This window comes from Bison bison, unplaced genomic scaffold, assembly GCF_000754665.1.
Source record: "Bison bison bison isolate TAMUID 2011002044 unplaced genomic scaffold, Bison_UMD1.0 scf7180017864464, whole genome shotgun sequence".
Taxonomy (NCBI): domain Eukaryota; kingdom Metazoa; phylum Chordata; class Mammalia; order Artiodactyla; family Bovidae; genus Bison; species Bison bison.
This window is the reverse complement of record NW_011495025.1, coordinates 5,760,348-5,780,798: the sequence shown is the minus strand read 5'-3', so window position 1 is coordinate 5,780,798 and position 20,451 is coordinate 5,760,348. Positions and strand designations below refer to the sequence as shown.

Here is a 20,451-nt window from a genome sequence, read left to right as displayed (position 1 = left end):
GAAGCTTTCCCTAGGCCCTCTCAGGCTGATTTTGTTACTCATCCTTTGTCCTCTCATCACGTGCTTTGCACATTTTTGTCTTTGGACTCACACACTAAATGTAATCTTTATGTCTACTGTTACAGACTTTGGGTCACTTGGAATGGGTAGGTAAATGAATAAGGAACTAGCTCTTTGTTACTCAGGGCACATCTTGGATGTTACTTCTTGCAGTGAGCCTTTCCTGACTCTCCCCTGCACTGAGGCTGGATTAGATGCCTCTCATGTGGGCTGCTTTTAGCAGTCTCTGTGTATGTCTTTCATCACATTGTGCTGTAACATCAGTTCATATAACTTGTTTGCCTCTAGTCAGAGTGAACTTGAGTGCAGAACCAATCTTGTTTATTTTCTGATCCCTGATATCTAAAAAAAACTTTGAAAAACTCGTACTTTTTCTGGTGTACTGTATTTTTAACAGCTCTAAAGCTGTAATTTACATACAGTAGGATTAACCCATTTTAAGTGTGCAATTTAATGAGTTTTGAAGTCATGAGAATCAAATAACCACCGCTGCGGTCATCACACAGAACGTTTTTTCATCCACCAAAACTTGTCTTATGCCCTTTGTAGTCTATTCCATTTCCACACCAACTACTTTCCCTATATCTGCTTTTTGTCCCCATAGTTTTGACACTTTGAGAATTTTATGTAAATGAAATCATGCATAAAGTAGGTTTGTGTCTGGCTTGTTAGAATAATGATTTTGAGATTCTTTCTACATTGTTGATTCAGTGGTTTGTTTTTGTTTGCTGAATATTCTTTGTTACAGACATATGACATTGTTTATCCATTAACCAGTTGATGGACATTTGGGTGTTTTTCCAGGTTTGGGCTCTTTTGAGTAAAATTGCTATGAACATATGAGTACAAGTCTTTGTGTAGATATGTGTTTTCATTTTTCTTGAGCAGTTTCCTAGAACTGGGATTGCTGGTTCATATAGTAGGTTTATCTTTGACTTTATAAGAAACTGTCAGTATTCCAGTGACTGTGTGATTTTCATTTATCCTCACAGTAAGAGTTTTAGTTGCTGCAATTTCTCCCCATCACTTGGTGCCATCAGTCTTTTTAATTTCAGCCATTCAAATTGATATATAATGAAATCTTGTGGTTTTAATATGCATTTTGCTAATGAGTAACAATCTTGAGCAACTTCTCATGAGACTATTTTTAGCCATTTGTATTGAGAGTCCCTTGGACTGCAAGGGGATCCAACCAGTCCATCCTAAAGGAGATCAGTCCTGGGTGTTCATTGGAAGGACTGATGCTGAGGCTGAAACTCCAATACTTTGGCCACCTCATTCGAAGAGTTGACTCATTGGAAAAGACCCTGGTGCTGGGAGGGATTGGGAGCAGGGGGAGAGGGGGACGACAGAGGATGAGCTGGCTGGATGGCATCACCGATTCGATGCACATGAGTTTGGGTGAACTCCGGGAGTTGGTGATGGACAGGGAGGCCTGGCGTGCTGCGATTCACGGGGTCGCAAAGAGTCGGACACGACTGAGCGACTTAACTGAACGGATGTCTTATTTTTGGCAAAGTATGTGTTCAGATATTTTGCCTGTTTAAAAAAATATCAAATTGCCATTGGAGGAGAGTAATAAAGACTCACATTGCATTTTCTACCTACCAGGCATTCTTTTAAGAGTTTTACTTGAATAAATTCATTTAATATTCACTACAGAAAAATCAAATTGCTTGTCTTACTTTTGAGCTGTAATCATTCTTTATTCAGTATGCAAGTCTTCTATCAAAGAGATATTTTGCAATATTTTCTTTCAGTCAGTGGTTTTCCTTTTCATTTTCTCAATAGTGTCTTTTGAAGAGCAAAAATTTTATTTTGGTGAAATCCAGTTATTAGTTTTAGCTTTTATGATTAATGTTTTTTGAGACCTAAGACTTTTGCCTAACTCAGGATTATAGTGATTTTTCTCGTAAGTTTTCTAATTCAGATTTTATTGTTTAGCTCTTACATGTAGGCCTGTGATCCATTTTAATATGGTTAATGTTCAGTTTTTGCTTGTGGATATCCAGTTTTCAGGACCACTGTTGAAAAGACTGTATCCTACTCTGAATTACTTTGGCACCTTTGAAATCCAATTGGCCGTATGTGTGGTAGTCTATCTTGAGACGTTTTATTCTTTCTATATGCATGTCTGTCCTTAGTTCTACACTGTTGACTATTGTATCTTTCTGGTAAATCGTCAGAGTATGTAGTGCAATAATATAAATCTTCTAACTTTATTTTTCTTCTTCTGAACTGTTTTGGCCATGCTAGGTCCTTGGCTTTTGCATATAAACTTGAGAATCAGCTTTCCAATTTCTATCAAAAGCCTGCTGGGATTTTCCTTAGGATTACATTGACTCTATAGCTCAATCTGGGGGGAGAATTGATATCTTAATGATACTGGCTGTTGTGATTTATGAACATGGTATATTTTCCATTTTGGGGTCTTTAATTTTTCTTGGCAATGTTTTGTACTTCTCTATACAGCTCTTGCACATAGTTTTTTCCTAATTTATAATATTTTGAAGAATTTTGAAATAATTTATAATTTTTTTGTAGTTTACAGAAATATGGTTAATTGTTTGTGTATTGGTCTTGAATCACCTTGCTAAATTCTCTTAATAGTCCTGGTTACGTTTTCTGTAAGCTCCTTAGAAATTTCTACATAAATGATAATGTCTATAAATCAAGTCAATTTTATTTCTTTTTTCCCAGTCTGTGTATGTCTTTTACTTTCTTGCCTTATATTACTGAATGGACTCTAGTCAGTGAAAGAGGTTATAAAAAAGGACATCCTTACCTTGTTCCTTTTTTTAGAGGGAAAGCATTAGTTTTTAACCATTAAATATAATGATTTTCTATTTAAAAAATATGACTGTTGAATTTTGTTACGTGCTATAGTGAATCTATTGAGATGATTGTATTATTTTTCTTTTTTCTCTTTTCATTTTTAGACTTTAAAGTGATAAGTTGTATTGATTATTTTTGACTGTTAAACCAACCTTAGACTCATAGACTAAATCGCACTTGGTTGCTTTTGATTTCTAAAAATTTGATAAGGATTTGTGTTCATAAGGATTATTGTTTCCTTTTCTTGTAGTGCCTTAGGTTTTGTTTTGTGGGTCATGGTAGCCTTATAAAATGAGTTGGGAAGTGTTCCGCCTTCTGTTTTCTGGAAGCGTTTGTCTATATTATATATAGGTTTATTATAGGTTATTATCTTTTACTTAAATGATTGATAGAATCACTAGTTAAAGCATCTGAGGCTACAGTTTTCTTGTGTGCACATTTTTAAATTACAATTTCAATTTTTTAAAAAAGATGTAGTACTAGTTAGATTATCTGTTTCATCTTAGATGAGTTTTCATAGTTTATGTCTTTTAAGGAATTTGTCCACTTCACCTAAGTTGTCAAATTTATTGGCAAAAAATAGTTCAAAATGTTCCCTTACTATCCTTTTCATGTTTGTAAAATTTGCTTTTCTGATATGGGTAATTTGTGTCTTCTCTGTTTCTTGATTAGACTGGCTAGAGGCTAACCTGTTTTATTAATATTTTCAAAGAAAAAATTTTTATTTCAGTCATTGTTTTTAATCTTTCTTGGTTTTCTCTGTTTCATTGATTTGTGCTTTTATATTCTTAATATTTCCTTTTGTTTACTTTGTGCTTAATTAGCTGTATTTTTCTAGTTTCTTAATGTAGACATTTAAGTCAATGATGTGCCATTTCTATTTTAATAAGCATTTCATGCTAAAAATTTTCCTTTAAGCATCACTTTAGGTGTATTCCACAAGTTTTCATTGGATATTTTTGATATTATTCAGTTCAAAATATTTTGTAATAGTTTCTCTTATTTGACCTATGGGTTATTTAGAAGTGGGTAGTTTAACATCCAAATATATAGGGATTTTACTGATTTTTTTTCAGTTAATGATTTCTAGTTGAATATTCTGTGGTCAGAGTACATACTTTATATAATTTCAGGCCTCTTAAATTTATTCAGATTTGTTTTATGGCCCAGAATATGGTCTATCTTGGTAAAATACTGTGTACATTAAAAAAAAATGTGTATTTTGCTGTTGATGGATAATGTTTTATAATGTCAATTAGATCAAGTTGGGTGATAGTGTTAAGCTCTGTATATTTATTGATTTTGTGTTTACTTGTTATAATTTACTGAGAGAATAGTGGTGAAATCTTTGACTATCATTACTGATTTGCTTATTTCTTCTGACTCTTTGGATTTTGCTATATGCATTTTAAAGCTTTGTTAGTAAGTGTGCACACAGTTAAGATCAGATCTTGTTGAGAATTGTTCCTTTTAACATCATGAAATATTATACTTTATCCCTGATGATATTCATTGTTTTCAAATCCACCTTGCCTGGTATGAATATAGCAGTTTAGCTTTCTTTTGATTGGTGTTAGCATGGCATATCTTTCTCCATCTGTTTATTTATTTTTTATCTTTCTATGTGTTTATATTTAGAGGTTTTTTTTTTCTTTTTTAAAGACTGAATAGAATTGGGTCTTGCAATCAATCTATCTCTATATTCTGATTTGTGAGTTTATATACATGTATGTTTTTAAGAGAAAATGGACAGAGAGCTATAATTCCATAGATTGATCTCAGTGCAGGGATGTTTTGTCTGCTGTGATAAAACTTTACTCAGTCTATAAAAGCAAGCAAGTGTTTATGAAGCCTCTCCAGAAGCAGCTTGTCTTGTGTTGTGATTACACAGTGATACTGTTTGTAAGGTGGCATATAGTCTAAAATAGTAAGCAATGGCAGTCTTGGAAATGGTCTTCTGTTGCTATATCACATTGAATGAAAAAGATTTGAGTTGTTGAAAAAAGATGTGAATAAGAAAGGGAAGTGGTAAAAAGTCCTTTTATAAAAGTTTAAAAATTTTCCATGTTACAAAAATAATACATGTATATTGCACACAGTTCAAATACCCCATAAGCAAGGAGAAGCAAATAAGAGTGTTTTACTCTTTAATTCTATCACTCTGAATGATAAAACATTACTTTGAAATATACCTTTCCAATATTTTTTAAACATCAGTGTAATTTTCAAATGAAGTCACTTTGTAATACTTCTTTGTAACTTTCTTTTTCCACTTAATATGAATATTTTTCCATGTTGGATGTTCATACTGATCTATATCAGTCTTTTTAATGGCTGCATATTTCAATTTATAGTGTATAATCCCAATTTATTTCTATATTTTTTGTTAGTAGCAATGCAGTATATAGTATTTCTTTAGAATACATTTAGAAATTTGACTGTTGGATTAAGGAACATGCAAAATTCTAAAGTTTCTGAAGTATTGTCAAAATGCTTGCCTTAAAGTTTATACTGATTGGTAGTGTATTAGTGTTAGTTGCTCAGTCACGTCCAGTTCTTTGCGACCCCATGGTCTGTAGCCCGCCAGGCTCTTCTTTCCATGGGATTGTCCAGGCAAGAATATTGGAATGGGTTGCCATGCCCTCCTCCAGGGGATCTTCCCGACTCAGGGGTCCACACGTGTGTCTCTTATGTCTCCTGCATTGGCACATAGGTTCTTTACCGCTAGTGCCACCTGGGAAGCCCATACTAACATAGGTGTCTACTGATTACTTTTTTGGGAGATGTAAATTGGATTTGTACCATAAATTTGATTTTCTGGTCCTTCATTTTTTTCCCTAAAAGCTGATCAACTTATTTCTATTATTTTGATTTAATCAAAGACAGTTTTTACATCTACCACAGTTTAAATGATGAGTAAAAAAGAGAGACTTTTAACACAGCGTCTTGGAAAAGAAAGGGAGTGGAAAGTATTTTGTTGTGGTTGCACAGGTAAAACATGTCAGCTTCTCAGTGTATTTTGTGATTTCCTATAGAGGGTTTTTTAATTCTCTTTTGGATCATCCATGGGTTTTGGCTGCCTTGCAGGGAGTTGAAATATTTGAGCTCTAAGGAGTAAAATAGCTAGTGTTAAGTGTAGTATGTGGTGAAAATTGGGAGGATGAGAATATATATGTGAGAAAATATATATGTAAGAATGTTTTTTATATATATCTCTGTTCCTTGGCACAGGGCTCCTAAAACCCTTGTAAATTTCTAAGTGATAAGAGCGTACTATGATACTAGGAGCATCTGTTTTGGTGGAGGAGGGGACATGCTGGGGGGCTTGAAGGATCTCAGTTCCCTGACGAGGGTTTGAACTTGGGCCCCCTGGAATCCTAACCAATACGATACCAGGGAACTCACATCTTTTGTTTTAATGTGGTGACTTTGGTTGGGCTTCTGGGCCGGGATGGGTCACCAGAACGACCCAGCGATGATTAGAGGCTTGGAATTTTTAGCCGACCCCGTATTCTCCAGAGGGGAGAAGGGCTGGAAATGGAGGTCGTAATTGATCACACCTATGTGAGGAAGCCTCATGTAGTAAAGAAGACATACAGAAAAGGCTTGGGGGAGGGCAATGGACCCGGGGTGGGGACGGTGCTGGGTTTTCTTAACAATCTTCTATTTAGTGAATCTGGTGCAGATTAATTTTATTTTTTCTGAATGGATCTGTCACGGTTCTGTCACTTCTCTGATTCATATATCTTTTGAAACTTTTATTTTCTCCATTCCCCCATAAAGGGTGATGATGATGATATCCCTTACTCCCCTTGTTATTCAGTTGCTAAGTTGTGTCCGACTCTTTGCAGCCCCATGGACTGCAGCACGCCAGGCTTCCCTGTCCATCACCAGCTCCCGGAGCTTGCTCAAACTCATGTTCTTTGAGTCGATGATGATGCTGTCCAACCATCTCATCCTCTGTCACCTGCTTCTCCTCCTGCCTTCAATCTTTCCCAGCATTAGGGTCTTTTCCAATGAGTCAGCTCTTCCCATCAGGTGGCCAAAGTATTGGACCTTCAGCACCAGTCCTTCCAGTGAATATTCAAGGTTGATCTCCTTTAGAATTGACTGGTTTGCTCTCTTTGCTGCCCAAGGGACTCTCAGGAGTCTTCTCTAGCACAAAAGTTGGAAAGCATCAATTCTTTGGTGCTCAGCCTTCTTGTATTCATACATGACTACTGGAAAAACCATAGCTTTGACTGTATGAACCTTTGTTGGGAAAGTGGTATGTCTGCTTTGTAATACATTGTCTAGTTTTGACATAACTTTTCTTCCAAGGAGCAAGCAAACTCCTCTAGTAATTTGAAATAACTAGTTTGTTTTCCTCTCCTTTAATAGGAACAATAGCACCAGAATTTGTAGTTTTTTTTGGTCATTTGAGACATCTTAAAGCCTGACTTTGCATTTTACTACCTGAGACTTTATATATTCAACAGATGTTCCCTAGCATTTTTTTAACGAGAGACAGACTTCTTGGAGCTTATATTCTAATTGTTGTAGGTACCCAAACAGATGCTCTGGTGCCAAAATGCTTTGTGAGAGAGAAAGCATCCACGGTAAGCTGTGAGCTGAACTCTGAGAGACTGTTAATATTTTGAACTGAGGATTAAGATTTCAGTCTTTTTGGAATGATCTTAAATTATCACCTGGAGGACTTAGGCATTTAACTACACAATGTTACATTTATTGTCTCACCATTTCAGTGGTCCCTTGGGCTTTTAGGATTGCCTCTATCAGAGCTCTCAGGTAGTTTCCTAATTTAATCTTTCTCTATTAAAATCGTCTTACAGCATTAGATTATGCCATAGTTGGCAATTCTGAGATCTTGAAAATAACTGAGTCACAGATTGCAGCTGATATTATTCTGACTAGTGAAGTGCTAATGACTCAGACTCACAAAGTCTTCTCCCCTCCCATGGTCTGTGACAGGCCTCCATATGTTTTATTTATTTTTCTCCATATGTTTTAATTGACTTAGTCATTGATTTTGGCTTATTGCATCTGAAAACATACATGGTAAACTTAGATTTATGGCTTTAAAAAGAAACTATTCTCAAACATGTTTCATAGTGTATAAGTGTTTTCAGGCTTTGTATGTGAGGATTAAAGCCCAGGATTAGTCATCTGGTCCTGAACTGAGACCTACTGCTCTAAAGTCAATAGACTTTAATTACAATAGACTCTAATTACAATAGTAATTAATCTTTTCTCTAATTCTTTAGTTGAAAATATTTGGTTGAATGATTGTTTAAACTTGGGCAAACATAAGATTATGCAAATAAGTGTTCGATATGCTCAAATAATTTAAATGGAAGCGTCAACTGCTCAAAGATACTGCCTGCCATTGGGAATCAAGCTTTTAGGTTAAACACAATTGTAGTTGGAGCATTTGTGGGAGAGCTGTGCCTTTGATTTATTTATTTTTTCTAGCCAAGTGGAACAAATCAGTTTATGGACACACACACATAGTAGGGAAAAAAAATATTATTTTAAACATCACACTCTGGGTTTCCAGTTCCAGTTCACAGACTAAGCACCTTCCTTCCTGTTGCTCCTACTGAATGCAACTGTAAAACCTGGATAGAGTGCATGGAACAGCCTTTTGAGGACTCTGAAAAGCAAATAATGGCAGGTGGATTGGGAAAGAAGACCAGAATTTAAAGTGCCACTGAATTGGCAATGAGTTTACCATTTCCCGCCTCTGGTCCCCTTGCCATTTGGCCCGAGGGAGCTGTGGAAGCACAGTATGTAGGCTGGAGAGCTAAATAGAGAGCCCCAGGAAACCTGAAAGTATCTGAGAGATGGCAGAGGAGGAGGAGCGTGGGAAAGCAACTCCACATAGTTATCTATGAACTCTTGGGCTCATCCCTGAGGTACATGTGTGAATCTGATCCTGCTTAGCATATAAATGACTTTGAGAACTTACCTAACAAGTAGACAGCCACTCAGGTTTCAGGCTAGCCACTATGTGGCACACGCAGGACACAAACCCAATTAACATGCAAAGACTTTGAAAATTAAAACAAAATTGTTAACGTTCTCCAGAAGATTTAAATGAGACCCAGAATCTTATAATATTCAGAATGTTCATAATATAATCATACTCAGCATCGGAAAACCCAGGAAAATCTCCACAAACATGTGAGACAACAGATGCTGAAATGACATAGGTATTGGGACTATCTAAAGACTTTATTTAGAGTAGCTATGGTACATATTTTCCAAGAAGTTGGCTCACACTGTTGGGAAACAAATGGACAAATGAAATTCTTTGTGAAGAAATAGATGATATAAAGAAGAACCAATACCATAATAAAAATGAAAAATCGGATGGTTTCAGTAGCAGCATGAAGATGACAGAGGAAAGAATCAGTGATGTTGAAGATCAATAGAAATTATGCAAACTGAGTAACAAAGATTAAAAAGGCAGAGAAAAAGATTAACAGAATTTTAGGGGCTTGTCAGACAAGAACAGAAGGTCTGACATTCACGTCATTGGAATCCTAGCAGGAGATGAGAGAAAGAAGGTAGTGCTAAAAATAATATGGCTGAAAATTTTCCAAATTTGGTGAAAGACATAAATATGCAGATTCAAGAAGTCAGTAAACCAGCAAGATAAATCCAAAGAAATTTATATGACAACAGACTATAATCAAACTTCTGAAAACTACAAAGAAAATACTTGAAAGGAGCCAAAGAAAAACAACATTTTACTTACAGGGGAGTGTGGATTTCACCCCAGAAACTATGGAAGCCATAAGTGGTTCAGTGTTTAAGTGCTGAAACAAATGAAATCAACCCAGAATTCTATATTCAGCCAAAAAAAAAAAAACAGAACAAAGTCATTTTCAGACAAAGGAAAAGGCAGAAAATTCACAGCCAGCAGACCTTTACTAAATAATAGTTAATGGAAGCTCTTTGGACAGAAGTGAAATGATACCAGAGGGAATATTGTTACATCAGTAATGAAGGAAGATTCTACACATAGACATCACAGATGGTCAATACCGAAATTTGAGTGATTATATATTCTTTGCAGAGAAAGATGGAGAAGCTCTATACAGTCAGCAAAAACAGGACTGGGAGCTGACTGTGGCTCAGATCATTAACTCCTTATTGAAAAATTCAGACTTAAAGAAAGTAGGGAAAACCAGTAGACCATTCAGGTATGACTTAAATGAAATCCCTTACGATTATACAGTGGAAGTGGCAAATAGATTCAAGGGATTAGATCTCATAGAGTGCCTGAAGAATTATGGACGGAGTTTCGTGACATTGTACAGGAGCCAGTGATCAAGACTATCCCCAGGAAAAAGAAATGCAAAAAGGCAAAACGGTTGTCTGACGAGGCCTTACAAATAGCTGTGAAAAGAAGAGAAGCAAAAGGCAAAGGAGAAAAGGAAAGATATACCATTTGAATGCAGAGTTCAAAAAATAGCAAGGAGAGATAAAGCCTTCTTCAGTGATCAGTGCAAAGAAATAGACGAAAACACTAGAATGGGAAAGACTAGAGATCTCTTCAAGAAAATTAGAGATACCAAGGCAGTATTTCATGCAGATATGGGCTCGATAAAGGACAGAAATGGTATGGACCTAACAGAAGCAGAAGATATTAAGAAGAGGTGGCGTGAATACACAGAAGAACTGTACTAAAATGATCTTAATGACCCAGGTAACCCCGATGGTGTGATCACTCATCTAGAGCCAGACATTTTGGAATGCAAAGTCAAGTGAGACTTAGGAAGCATCACTATGAAAAAAGCTAGTGGAGGTGATGGAATTCCAGCTGAACTAGTTCAAATCCTAAAAGATGATGCTGTGAAAGTGCTGCACTCAATATGCCAGCAAGTTTGGAAAACTCAGCAGTGGCCACAGGACTGGAAAAGGTCAGTTTTCACTCCAGTCCCAAAGAAAGGCAATGTCAAATAATGTTCAAATTATTGCACAATTGCAGTCATCTCACATGCTAGCAAAGTAATGCTCAAAATTCTCCAAGCCAGGCTTCAACAGTACGTGAACTGTGAACTTCAAGATGTTCAAACTGGATTTGGAAAAGGTAGAGAAACCAGAGATCAAATTACTGACATTTGTTGGATCATTAATAAAACAAGAGAATTCCAGAAAAACATCTGCGTCATTGACTACGCTAAAGCCTTTGACTGTGTGGATGACAACAAAATGAAAAATTCTTAAGGAGACTGGAATATCAGACCACCTTACCTGCCTCCTAAGAAATCAGTATGCTGGTCAAGAAGGAACAGTTAGAACCAGACATGGAACAACAGACTGGTTCCAAATTGGGAAAGGAGTACATCAAGGCTGTATATTGTCACCCTGCTTATTTAACTTATATGCAGAGTACATCATGTGAAATGCCAGGCTGGATGAAGCACAAGCTGAAATCAAGATTGCAGGAGAAATACCAATAGCCTCAGATATGCAGATGATACCACCCTTATGGCAGAAAGTGAAGAACAACTTAAGAGCCTCTTGATGAAAGTGAAAGAGGAGAATAAAAAGTTGGCTTAAAGCTCAACATTCAGAAAACGAAGATCATGGCATCTGGTCCCATCACTTCATTTCAAATAGATGGGAAAACAATGGAAACAGTGACAGACTTTATTTTTGGGGACTCCAAGATCACTGCAGATAATGACTGCAGCCATGAAATTAAAAGACACTTGCTCCTTGGAAGAAAAGCTATGACCATATTAGACCATATTAGAAAAGCATATTAGAAAGCAAAGACATTGCCGCCAAGGGTCCACATAGTCCAAGTTACAGTTTTTCCAGTATTCTTATATGGATGTAAGAGTTAGACCATAAAGAAAGCCGAGCACTGAAGAATTGATGCTTTTGAATTGTGGTGTTGGAGAAGAGTCTTGAGAGTCCCTTGGACAGAAAGGGCGTCAAACCAGTCAATCCTACAGGAAATCAGTCCTGAATATTTATTAGAAGGACTGATGCTGAAGCTCCAATACTTTGGCCACCTGATGCGAAGAACTGACTCACTGGAAAAGACCCTGATGCTGGGAAAGATTGAAGGCAGGAGAAGGGGGTGACAGAGGATGAAACGGTTGGATGGTATCACCGACTCGATGGACATGAGTTTGAGCAAGCTTCGGAAGTTGGTGATGGACAGGGAGGCCTGGTGTGCTGTCCATGGGGTCACAAAGAGTTGAACACGACTGAGCAACTGAACTGAGCTGAATGAAGGAAGAGCAACAGAAATAGTAGATATCTCAATAAATATAATAGACTATTCTTGAATTCTTTAAAAATGTCTTGATGATTAAAATAAAAAATTATAAAATGGTTACAGAGATTTCAGTATATACAGATGTAATATTTAAGATAACTGTAACTTAAAGGAAAGATAAAGAGAGCTATATTGTGGTAAAGTTTCTCAGTTCCAGTTTAAATGGTAAATGATTGATTCTAATTACACTTTGAAAAGCTAAATACTTATATTGTAATCTCTAGAGCAATCACAAGTAACTAATCAAAGAGATATAATAAAAACACAATAAATAAAAATGGAACACTAGAAAATGTTTAGTACAGATGGAGAAATGAGGTAAAAGGGTGAAAAACAGGGAAGAACAGCAGATTTAAAAAGATCACAAAATCCAACATATCAATAATTATTTTAAATCTAAATAGTCTAAGCCAAACAATCAGTGCAGAGATCATCATATTAGATTTTTAAAATAACCCAACACTGAACAGGAAAGTTAAAATACCCACTCCTGAGTATTTACTCCAGAGAAACGAAAACTTATTTTCATACAATAACCTGTGCACATATGTTAATTTCATCTCTATAATTGCTTAAAATGGGAAAAAGTCTTTTTTGGTACATCCATAATACAATGGAATACTACTGACTAATATTAATAAAAAGGAACAAACTGTTGATCCATATGACAACTTGGATGGATCTCAGAGTTGTTATATTGAGTGAAAGAATTTCAAAAGGTTAGATACTATATGATTCTATTATGTGAATCTGTGATTCTGTTATATTGAAAATATAAACTGTAGTGATCGAAAGTAGATCAGTAGTCGCCAGGAGTTAGGGATGAGGAGAGCATGACTAAGGAATAAAACTCTTTGTCTTTTAGAGATAACACTTTAAGGGACTTCCTGGGTGATGGTACCATTCTGTATCTTGATTGTGGCACTGACTACATGTGCTTAAATTCATAGAATTGTCCACTAAAAAAGGTTCATTTTACTGCATGACAATATAAAAAGGTTTTTAAAAAGTTGACTCTAGTTTGATTGCTTTGGCTCAGGAACAAGGTAGAATTTCTTCTATGGTAATAATACTCTTAAGGGAGGGAGTGGTCACTTGAAAGTGAGTTGTGTTAGCATTGAGATCCCACTAAGCATAGCCCAGATTGCCCTAAAATGTTTAGATGAAAATTAGAAAGTAGTTGGAATATGGCTTGGAAATAAGACCTTTCAGACACAGAAGCAAAGAAAATGAGGGCGAATCTTGCCAAGTTGTAGAAATCCAGGGGCCCCTAGGAGGAAAGATGGGCACTAGGAAATTCTGTTTGATGGGATCTGCAGGGAACGTGGTTATATTCTGAGTGGTTTGCTGAGTTCATTTCCATTATCCCAAACTCAATAAAAGCCTGCTGTACCCCTCAGACTAGGTTAATAGTACTTTGGAGAAAAACTGTCCAGGGAGAGTAGAGTATAGCAGCAGAAGGCAAGATGTGAACTAGAGAGTTCAGTGGGAAATGAAAATCAGGGTTGGGGTGAATATGAGGACTTGGAATCCACAGAATGGCAGCTCGGAGCGTGTGTTTCCTACAGTGTGGTTCTGTCTTTGTTGACCACTATTAAAAAGAAAGTGTAGATAGTTTGGGGCAACTCAGGAGACATCTAAGTGACGAAAGTTTAATCCCTTTTGTCATGCTAACTGCTGACATTTTAAACTTACTTGACTTTAAGTTTTATGAAAAATTGAGTACCAAATATTGATTACTAATTTTATATATTCTGTATACCTTTCACCCAAACTGCTCATACTGTTAACTGTAAACTACTCGATAACATTTCTCATTGGAACAGACAGTAAGAGTAGTGACTGTTACTGATTAAAATCACCTAGTTCTTTTCCATGAGGGAAGATGATACAGACTTGGGGGTATAATGGGCTTGGAAGTCAGGAAGACCTGGGATCCAGTCCTAGCTCCACCACTCATTTAGTTGTGTACTCTGACCAGATAACACACTTTTTCTCAGCAGGGGTTATTAGAGAGATGGAACCTTACAGGACTGTTGCAAGGATTAAGTTCACATGAGCAGCATCCATCTACCCTCCAGGCACATAACATCCTTCTTTATTACCACTCTATGATGGTTCACTGCCCAACTTACTGTTAGTTTGAAAACACATTAAAAAATTATGATGGGCTCAAAAGCCAACTAGCAGTAATCCTAAAAAACTGAGTGCAGTTGAATTGCTGCCTTGCCCTAAGCATCATTCCACATTTGCTGCTGTTCTGCCCTATTACCTTGGCTCATTCAGAGTCGCTAACCTTGCTGAAGACTTCTAAAGAGCTTAAATTGCTTCTTGTGAAAGGATCAGAAATAAAATATACTTTTATTGTCAAAAAATGCCAAATATTTCCTTAGTGTGTTTAATTATCTAAATGTGTGGGTTGAGTTTCTGTCATGATCTGCAAAATATAGCATACAGTCTTGACAGAATGAATCAGAAGAGATTACGTGTGAACATGTGCACTGCAGCCTGAGTGTTCCCAACTGGGGCAGGGGTGTATTCAGTGAGAGCTGTGCACGAAGCATTCCCAGTTGACCCAGGGAGTAGATTCTAGAAGAGCAATTAAAATTTTACTGTAACAGATTCCTAGTATGAATCAGATGAGCTTAGTTTTCTGGCTAGGAGAAATGAAATAAATTGGACTTGATACAACTAGGATTTAATTCTCTACAAATCTTTGCGTTACTGAATGGAACCTCTGCCTTTGGGGCTGCAAGTTGTGTTGTGGTGAAATAGGGGTTCCTTCCATGTCTGTTTTGGTGGCTGATGTATGATGAGACAGGAATTGGTTTGCCTAGGGCTTGCTCCTTGGAAGAAAAGCTGTGACAAAACCTGCTGCTGCTGCTAAGTCACTTCAGTCGTTTCCGACTCTGTGTGACCCCATAGACGGTAGTCCACCAGGCTCCCCCGTCCCTGGGATTCTCCAGGCAAGAACACTGGAGTGGGTTGCCATTTCCTTCTCCAATGTATGAAAGTGAAATGTGAAAGTGAAGTCGCTCAGTCGTGTCCAACTCTTAGCAACCCCATGGACTGCAGCCCACCAGGCTCCTCCATCCATAGGATTTTCCAGGCAAGAGTACTGGAGTGGGGTGCCATTGCCTTCTCCGGTGACAAAACCTAGACAGTGTATTAAAAAGCAGAGACATCACTGCCAACAAAGGTCCATGTAGTCAAAGCTATGGTTTTCCCAGTAATCATGTATGGGTGTGAGAGTTGGACCATAAAGAAGGCTGACACAATCCTCCTTTCCAAGTTTAAAGATGAGTTTGTTGTCTCTTGACTTGACTTTGCTTACTTACTTCATCAGTAAAGTTTCCAGTTTCATCAGGATTGGCAGGTAGTTGAAGACTTGAGAGTCTCCTGCATAGCAAAGAGATCAAGCCAGTCAATCCTAAAGGAATGTAATCCTGAATATTCATCTGAGGGACTGATGCTGAAGTTCCAGTAGTTTGGCCCCCTGATGCGAAGTCCAACTCATTGGAAAAGACCCTGATGCTGGGAAAGATTGAGGGCAGGAGGAGAAGGGAACAATAGAGGATGAGATGGTTGGATGGCATCACCAATTCAATGGACATGAGTTTGAGCAAACTCTGGAAGATGGTGAAGGACAGGAAAGGCTGGTGTGCTGCAGTCCATGGGGTTGCAAAGAGTCAGACGTGACTTGGCAACTGAATAACGACCATAACAACGCTGTACATTAACATCTAGGCAGGAAAGGCTAATGGTTGGCATAGGAGGTCAGGTATCAGGGGCGCAGGTCTTGGTTCTGGCTGAGGTATCAGGCCTGGCACTCAGGCACAAGAGAACGTAAAAGCTGCCGAAGTCCTAGAACTACAGTACAATGTGGAAATTTGGTGAAGGAAGAAAGAATCTGATTCACCTGAGCTACTTTGGTAGGAGTTTCTTAGTTTTCCCAAAGTAAATACAGGACTGTTCTTAGTGTGGGGAACAAGGGTGAGTTGGGAGTTAGGGCCTACGAGTAGAGGGTAAAGGAGATGGTCATGGGAATGAAGGGAGTTGAGATAATTCAGGAGATTTCTCTGACATGAGCATGTTTTCAGCTGCTTAATTAAAAAGAAATATTATATATTATTTGACCTCTGTTTAGGTCAAATAACACCTCCTTACCTCTCCTGTCCCCATCCTTGAGTCTCACTTGCAGAGACCATCACTTTCAATTCTTGAAACTTTTTGGGGGTAGTTTGCCTTTATATTTATAAATAACATGCTTATAATGCTATTTCTTGATTTTTTTTCAATATTGGACATGATCTAGAGGCTTCATACTGGGAAAGATTACTCTGCTTTTATATTCTCTGCCCAGCCTTTCCTCTTTCTTACTCCTAGATGCTCATCTTTTCCCATATAGTTGATTTTTTAAATTGATTGGCAGATTTAATTATGTAAATTAATAAATGATATTTGGTTATTATGACTTTGTGTACCATGATTGTTCTTATCACTGGTAAAGCGTTTAGTGTTTCCTGAAGTTAATTATTTCATTTTTTTCATTTGCATATAATTTTTATTCTCTGACAGAACTGTAAAACTCATATAAACTCATCAGATTGTATGTCATTTTTCACTTTGGAGACATTCCTTCCAATTTTCCTTCATTGGCTGCTACATAGCTGTCATGGAAATAGTTTTTACCCTTTCCTGAATCCAAAATCTTTTTGTTGTTGTTCTGCAGGCATGATATTATGTAACTGAGATAGGCATGGAAGGTAAAACATTTTGAGAACCTTACATCCCTGAAAATTGTTCTTTCCCCTCTCCTCTCAGATTTTTGGTTGGCTGTTGTTCTTGTTTAGTCGCTAAGTCATGTCCAATTCTTTTGTGATCCCATTAACTGCAGCCCATCAGGCTCCTCCATCCATGGGATTTCCTAGACAAGAATACTGGAGTGGGTTCCCATTTCTTTTTCTATGGGATCTTCCTGAGCCAGGGATCAAACCCATGTCTCCTGCATTGCCAGGCAGATTCTTTACCACTGAGCCAGCAGGGAAGACCTTTTGGTTGGCTAGATATGAAATTCTCTGTTAGAAGTCATTTTCCTTTAGAATTATGAAGGCATTGCTCTAGTGTCTTTCTGGCTTTTATTATTGCTTCTGAGAAATACGATGCCATTCTGATCCCTGTTCAATTGTATATAAACTGTCCTTTCTAGAAAATTTTAGAATCTATTTTGATGTTGTGAAATTTCAGGCTGTAGTGTTCTGAAGTAGTTCTTCTTTTTAAAATTCAGTCCTTATTTTCTTTATTCTGAGGTTTTAAATCAGTCTTTTCAATGTGAAACTCATGTTTTTCAGTTATGAGCAATCCTGTCTTTGAAAATTTCTACTTTGTTTTTTTCCATTCTGTTTTGGGGATTCTTATTTTTCCATTGTTGAGATTCTTGAAATAGTCTCATTTCTTTCTTCTTTTTCCACCTGTTTTGCTCTTTGACTTCTTGGTCTATTTCTTAGAAAATTTCAGTTATTATTCCCCATCCTGCTCTGAAGCTTTTTCCTTTAAATTTGTGCTGTTATATTTTCATTTTCCAAGGTAATTTTGTTTGTTTTCTGAAGGTTGGAATCTTCTTGTCTTATATTGCTAATGATCTAAAGATTTTTTTTTTCCTGTTCCTTGCTTGATCATTTTCTTCAGAGTTTCCTTCCTTCTGTTTTCTTTGCTATTTAACTTTTGTGTTAAATTGTCTTCACATACGTGATTGTCCTTGTCCAGCCTTTTCTTTTTAAAAGTGAGGTACTAAAATGTAAGCAGAACAGTGTACGGGCAAGTTTCGTTAACTAGTGGGAAGCGGGACATTTCCTAGGGGGATCCAGGATTGCCAGTAGCTGTGGGTCTTTTCTTTTGGGCCTGAGAAACTTTCTCAGTTTTCTCAGAGAAATCCTCCTGGCTAGATATATAGACAGATTTGTGTTACAGAACTGAGGAGAGAAGAGTGTTTTTGTGGATGGGGAAGGGCTCATTGCTCCCAGGCAGACTCTCCCTCAGTCCCACTGCTTTTAGTAAGAAGCCTCACTCCTGTTTACACTGAGTCTTCTCTGGTTCCACACCTCCAAATACTGAACCTTTAAGGCATCTCTCTAGGGAGAAGCACCAGACACCGGAAAGAATATCTGGAGTGTGGACACTGCTCCAGGTCTGTGCGCCACCTAGTGTAACTGGGGTCTGGATCAACAGCTTTCAGAAACGTAGGAAATTTATATTCTCTATACAGATGTAGTGGTTCTCTTTGAAAAACGCAACTGCCTAGGATGCTAATTCTGTGTAATTCCTATTTCTGGGCTTTACATTTTCCTCCTTTGATTTTTTTTTTCTTTTTTTTCAGAGCAAATTGGAGCTTTGGCAGATCAGCACATTGTCCATGTGGCATGTGGCGAGTCTCACAGTCTGGCCCTCAGTGACCAGGGCCAGCTGTTTTCCTGGGGTGCAGGTAGTGATGGGCAGCTGGGACTCATGACTATTGAGGATTCTGTGGCAGTACCCAGGTAAGAATGTCAGTTACTGTAAAGGTTATTTCCTGCTAGTTTCTTTGTTAGACTCCTTGGTTTGGGTTCTGCTTTCTTCTTTAATTGATAATTGTTGTTTCCTTTGAGTCACTGTCATGACTTATACTGTTACAATACTTGTCCCCAGAATTGTTATTGTAGAAGTGTTTGAAAGTGAAAGTTGCTTAGCTATGTCTGACTCTGCAAGCCCATGGACTACACAGTCCATGAAATTCTCCAGGCCAGAATACTGGAGTGGGTAGCCTTTCCCTTCACCAGAGGATCTTCCCAACCCAGGGATCGAACCTAGGTCTCCCGAGTTGCAGGAGGATTCTTTAGCTGAGCCACAAGGGAAGCATGATAGAAGTGTTTATCTCCAGTTAAAAAATGTGCTTTGTTTGGGAACTATACTTCATTTATTCCAATAGCCTGTTGCTGGTAGTGTTTGGAGCTCATTAAATGTTTGAATTAAAAAACCTCTTTTTACATGCTGCACTTATTAACCTTTAACTTAAAATTGCAAGCCTAAATCAATTATTCGGTTAGACGCTTTAAAGTTCAGTCACAAAGCTGACCTGTTACTCTTTAATAATAGGCCAAATTACCTTTAGCATTATCAACAGCAAATATACCAAGTATACATAAGTTCTTTAACACAGAAGTACTAATACAATGGTTTTTAGTCCCTTAAGTATTTACTTAATTCTAAATCTTAGATGAAGGGCTTTACCGGTGGCTCAGTGGTAAAGAATCCATCTGCCAATGCAGGAGACTCAAGTCTGATCCCTGGGGCAGGAAGATCCCCTGGAAAAGGAAATGGTAACCCACTCCAGTATCCTTGCTTGGAGAATCCCATGAACTGAGGAGCCTGGCGGGCTACAGTCCATGGGGTCACAAAAGAGTCAGACACCACTTAGCAACTAAACAACAACAAAATCTTAGATGATTTGGCTAAGTATCTAACAGATGCTTCACCACTAAGAAAATGTCTGTAGTATTGAAGTTACTCTCAAGTGAACATTTTGGGGGTGGCGTCTCTGTTTGTTGAGGGTTCTTAATGATCAAAGAGGCCACTGGTTTAAATCCTTCATTTAATTGCTATTCCTTTGTACTTCAAATGTACAACGTTCTCCTGTTGCAGTACTAGTCACATTCATTGCAATTTTTAATTTAATAACTAATTTTGGTACAAAGCTGGGAGCTCTTGATGCCAGGAGAACTGGATTGTTTATTTTAGCATCACCATTGCTGAGGGTGCTCTAGCATGTGCATTGCTCAGTATAGGTCTGGTTAATAAATGGCCTCTCCTCCCCTGCCCAAGTATTGTCCCTTTTAAAGCACAGTACATTCTCCCTCCTCCTCTGCTTTGCCCTTCTTAGATTTTTGTGTCTTTAATCAAAAGCTGTTTTAGGGAAAAGAGAAACACAGAGGTAAGAGTAATTTGATTCATTTCCTGAGTTAGAACAGGTAATGTCTTGGGTTAATTACTTTCAAAAATTAATTTAATTTTGGGAGAAGAGGGTGAGTGGAAATATAAAAAAAGGGATGGCTTATTTTAGTGAAATTGCATGTAATATTAAGGAAAAGATTTATAACATTCATGACAAAAATATTTGTTGAACAAATACTCAAGTCATTATTGGCATTTCATTTCAAAAAATGAAGTAGTCTGTGTTACAGTAGCAATTTATTATTATTTCTATTCAGTTCAGTTCAGTC

General features: G+C 37.4%; 1 protein-coding gene across 3 annotated transcripts in view; it reads left to right on the top strand.

The window, feature by feature from the left end:
* Positions 1 to 20,451, top strand: part of HERC3 (HECT and RLD domain containing E3 ubiquitin protein ligase 3) — a 200,535-nt gene that overhangs the window by 87,200 nt on the left and 92,884 nt on the right. For all 3 annotated transcript variants that reach the window (XM_010860177.1, XM_010860175.1, XM_010860176.1), the window contains exon 4: positions 18,573 to 18,732. In XM_010860177.1, the coding sequence (XP_010858479.1) occupies positions 18,573 to 18,732 (160 nt within the window). The remainder of the gene's footprint in view (positions 1 to 18,572; positions 18,733 to 20,451) is intronic.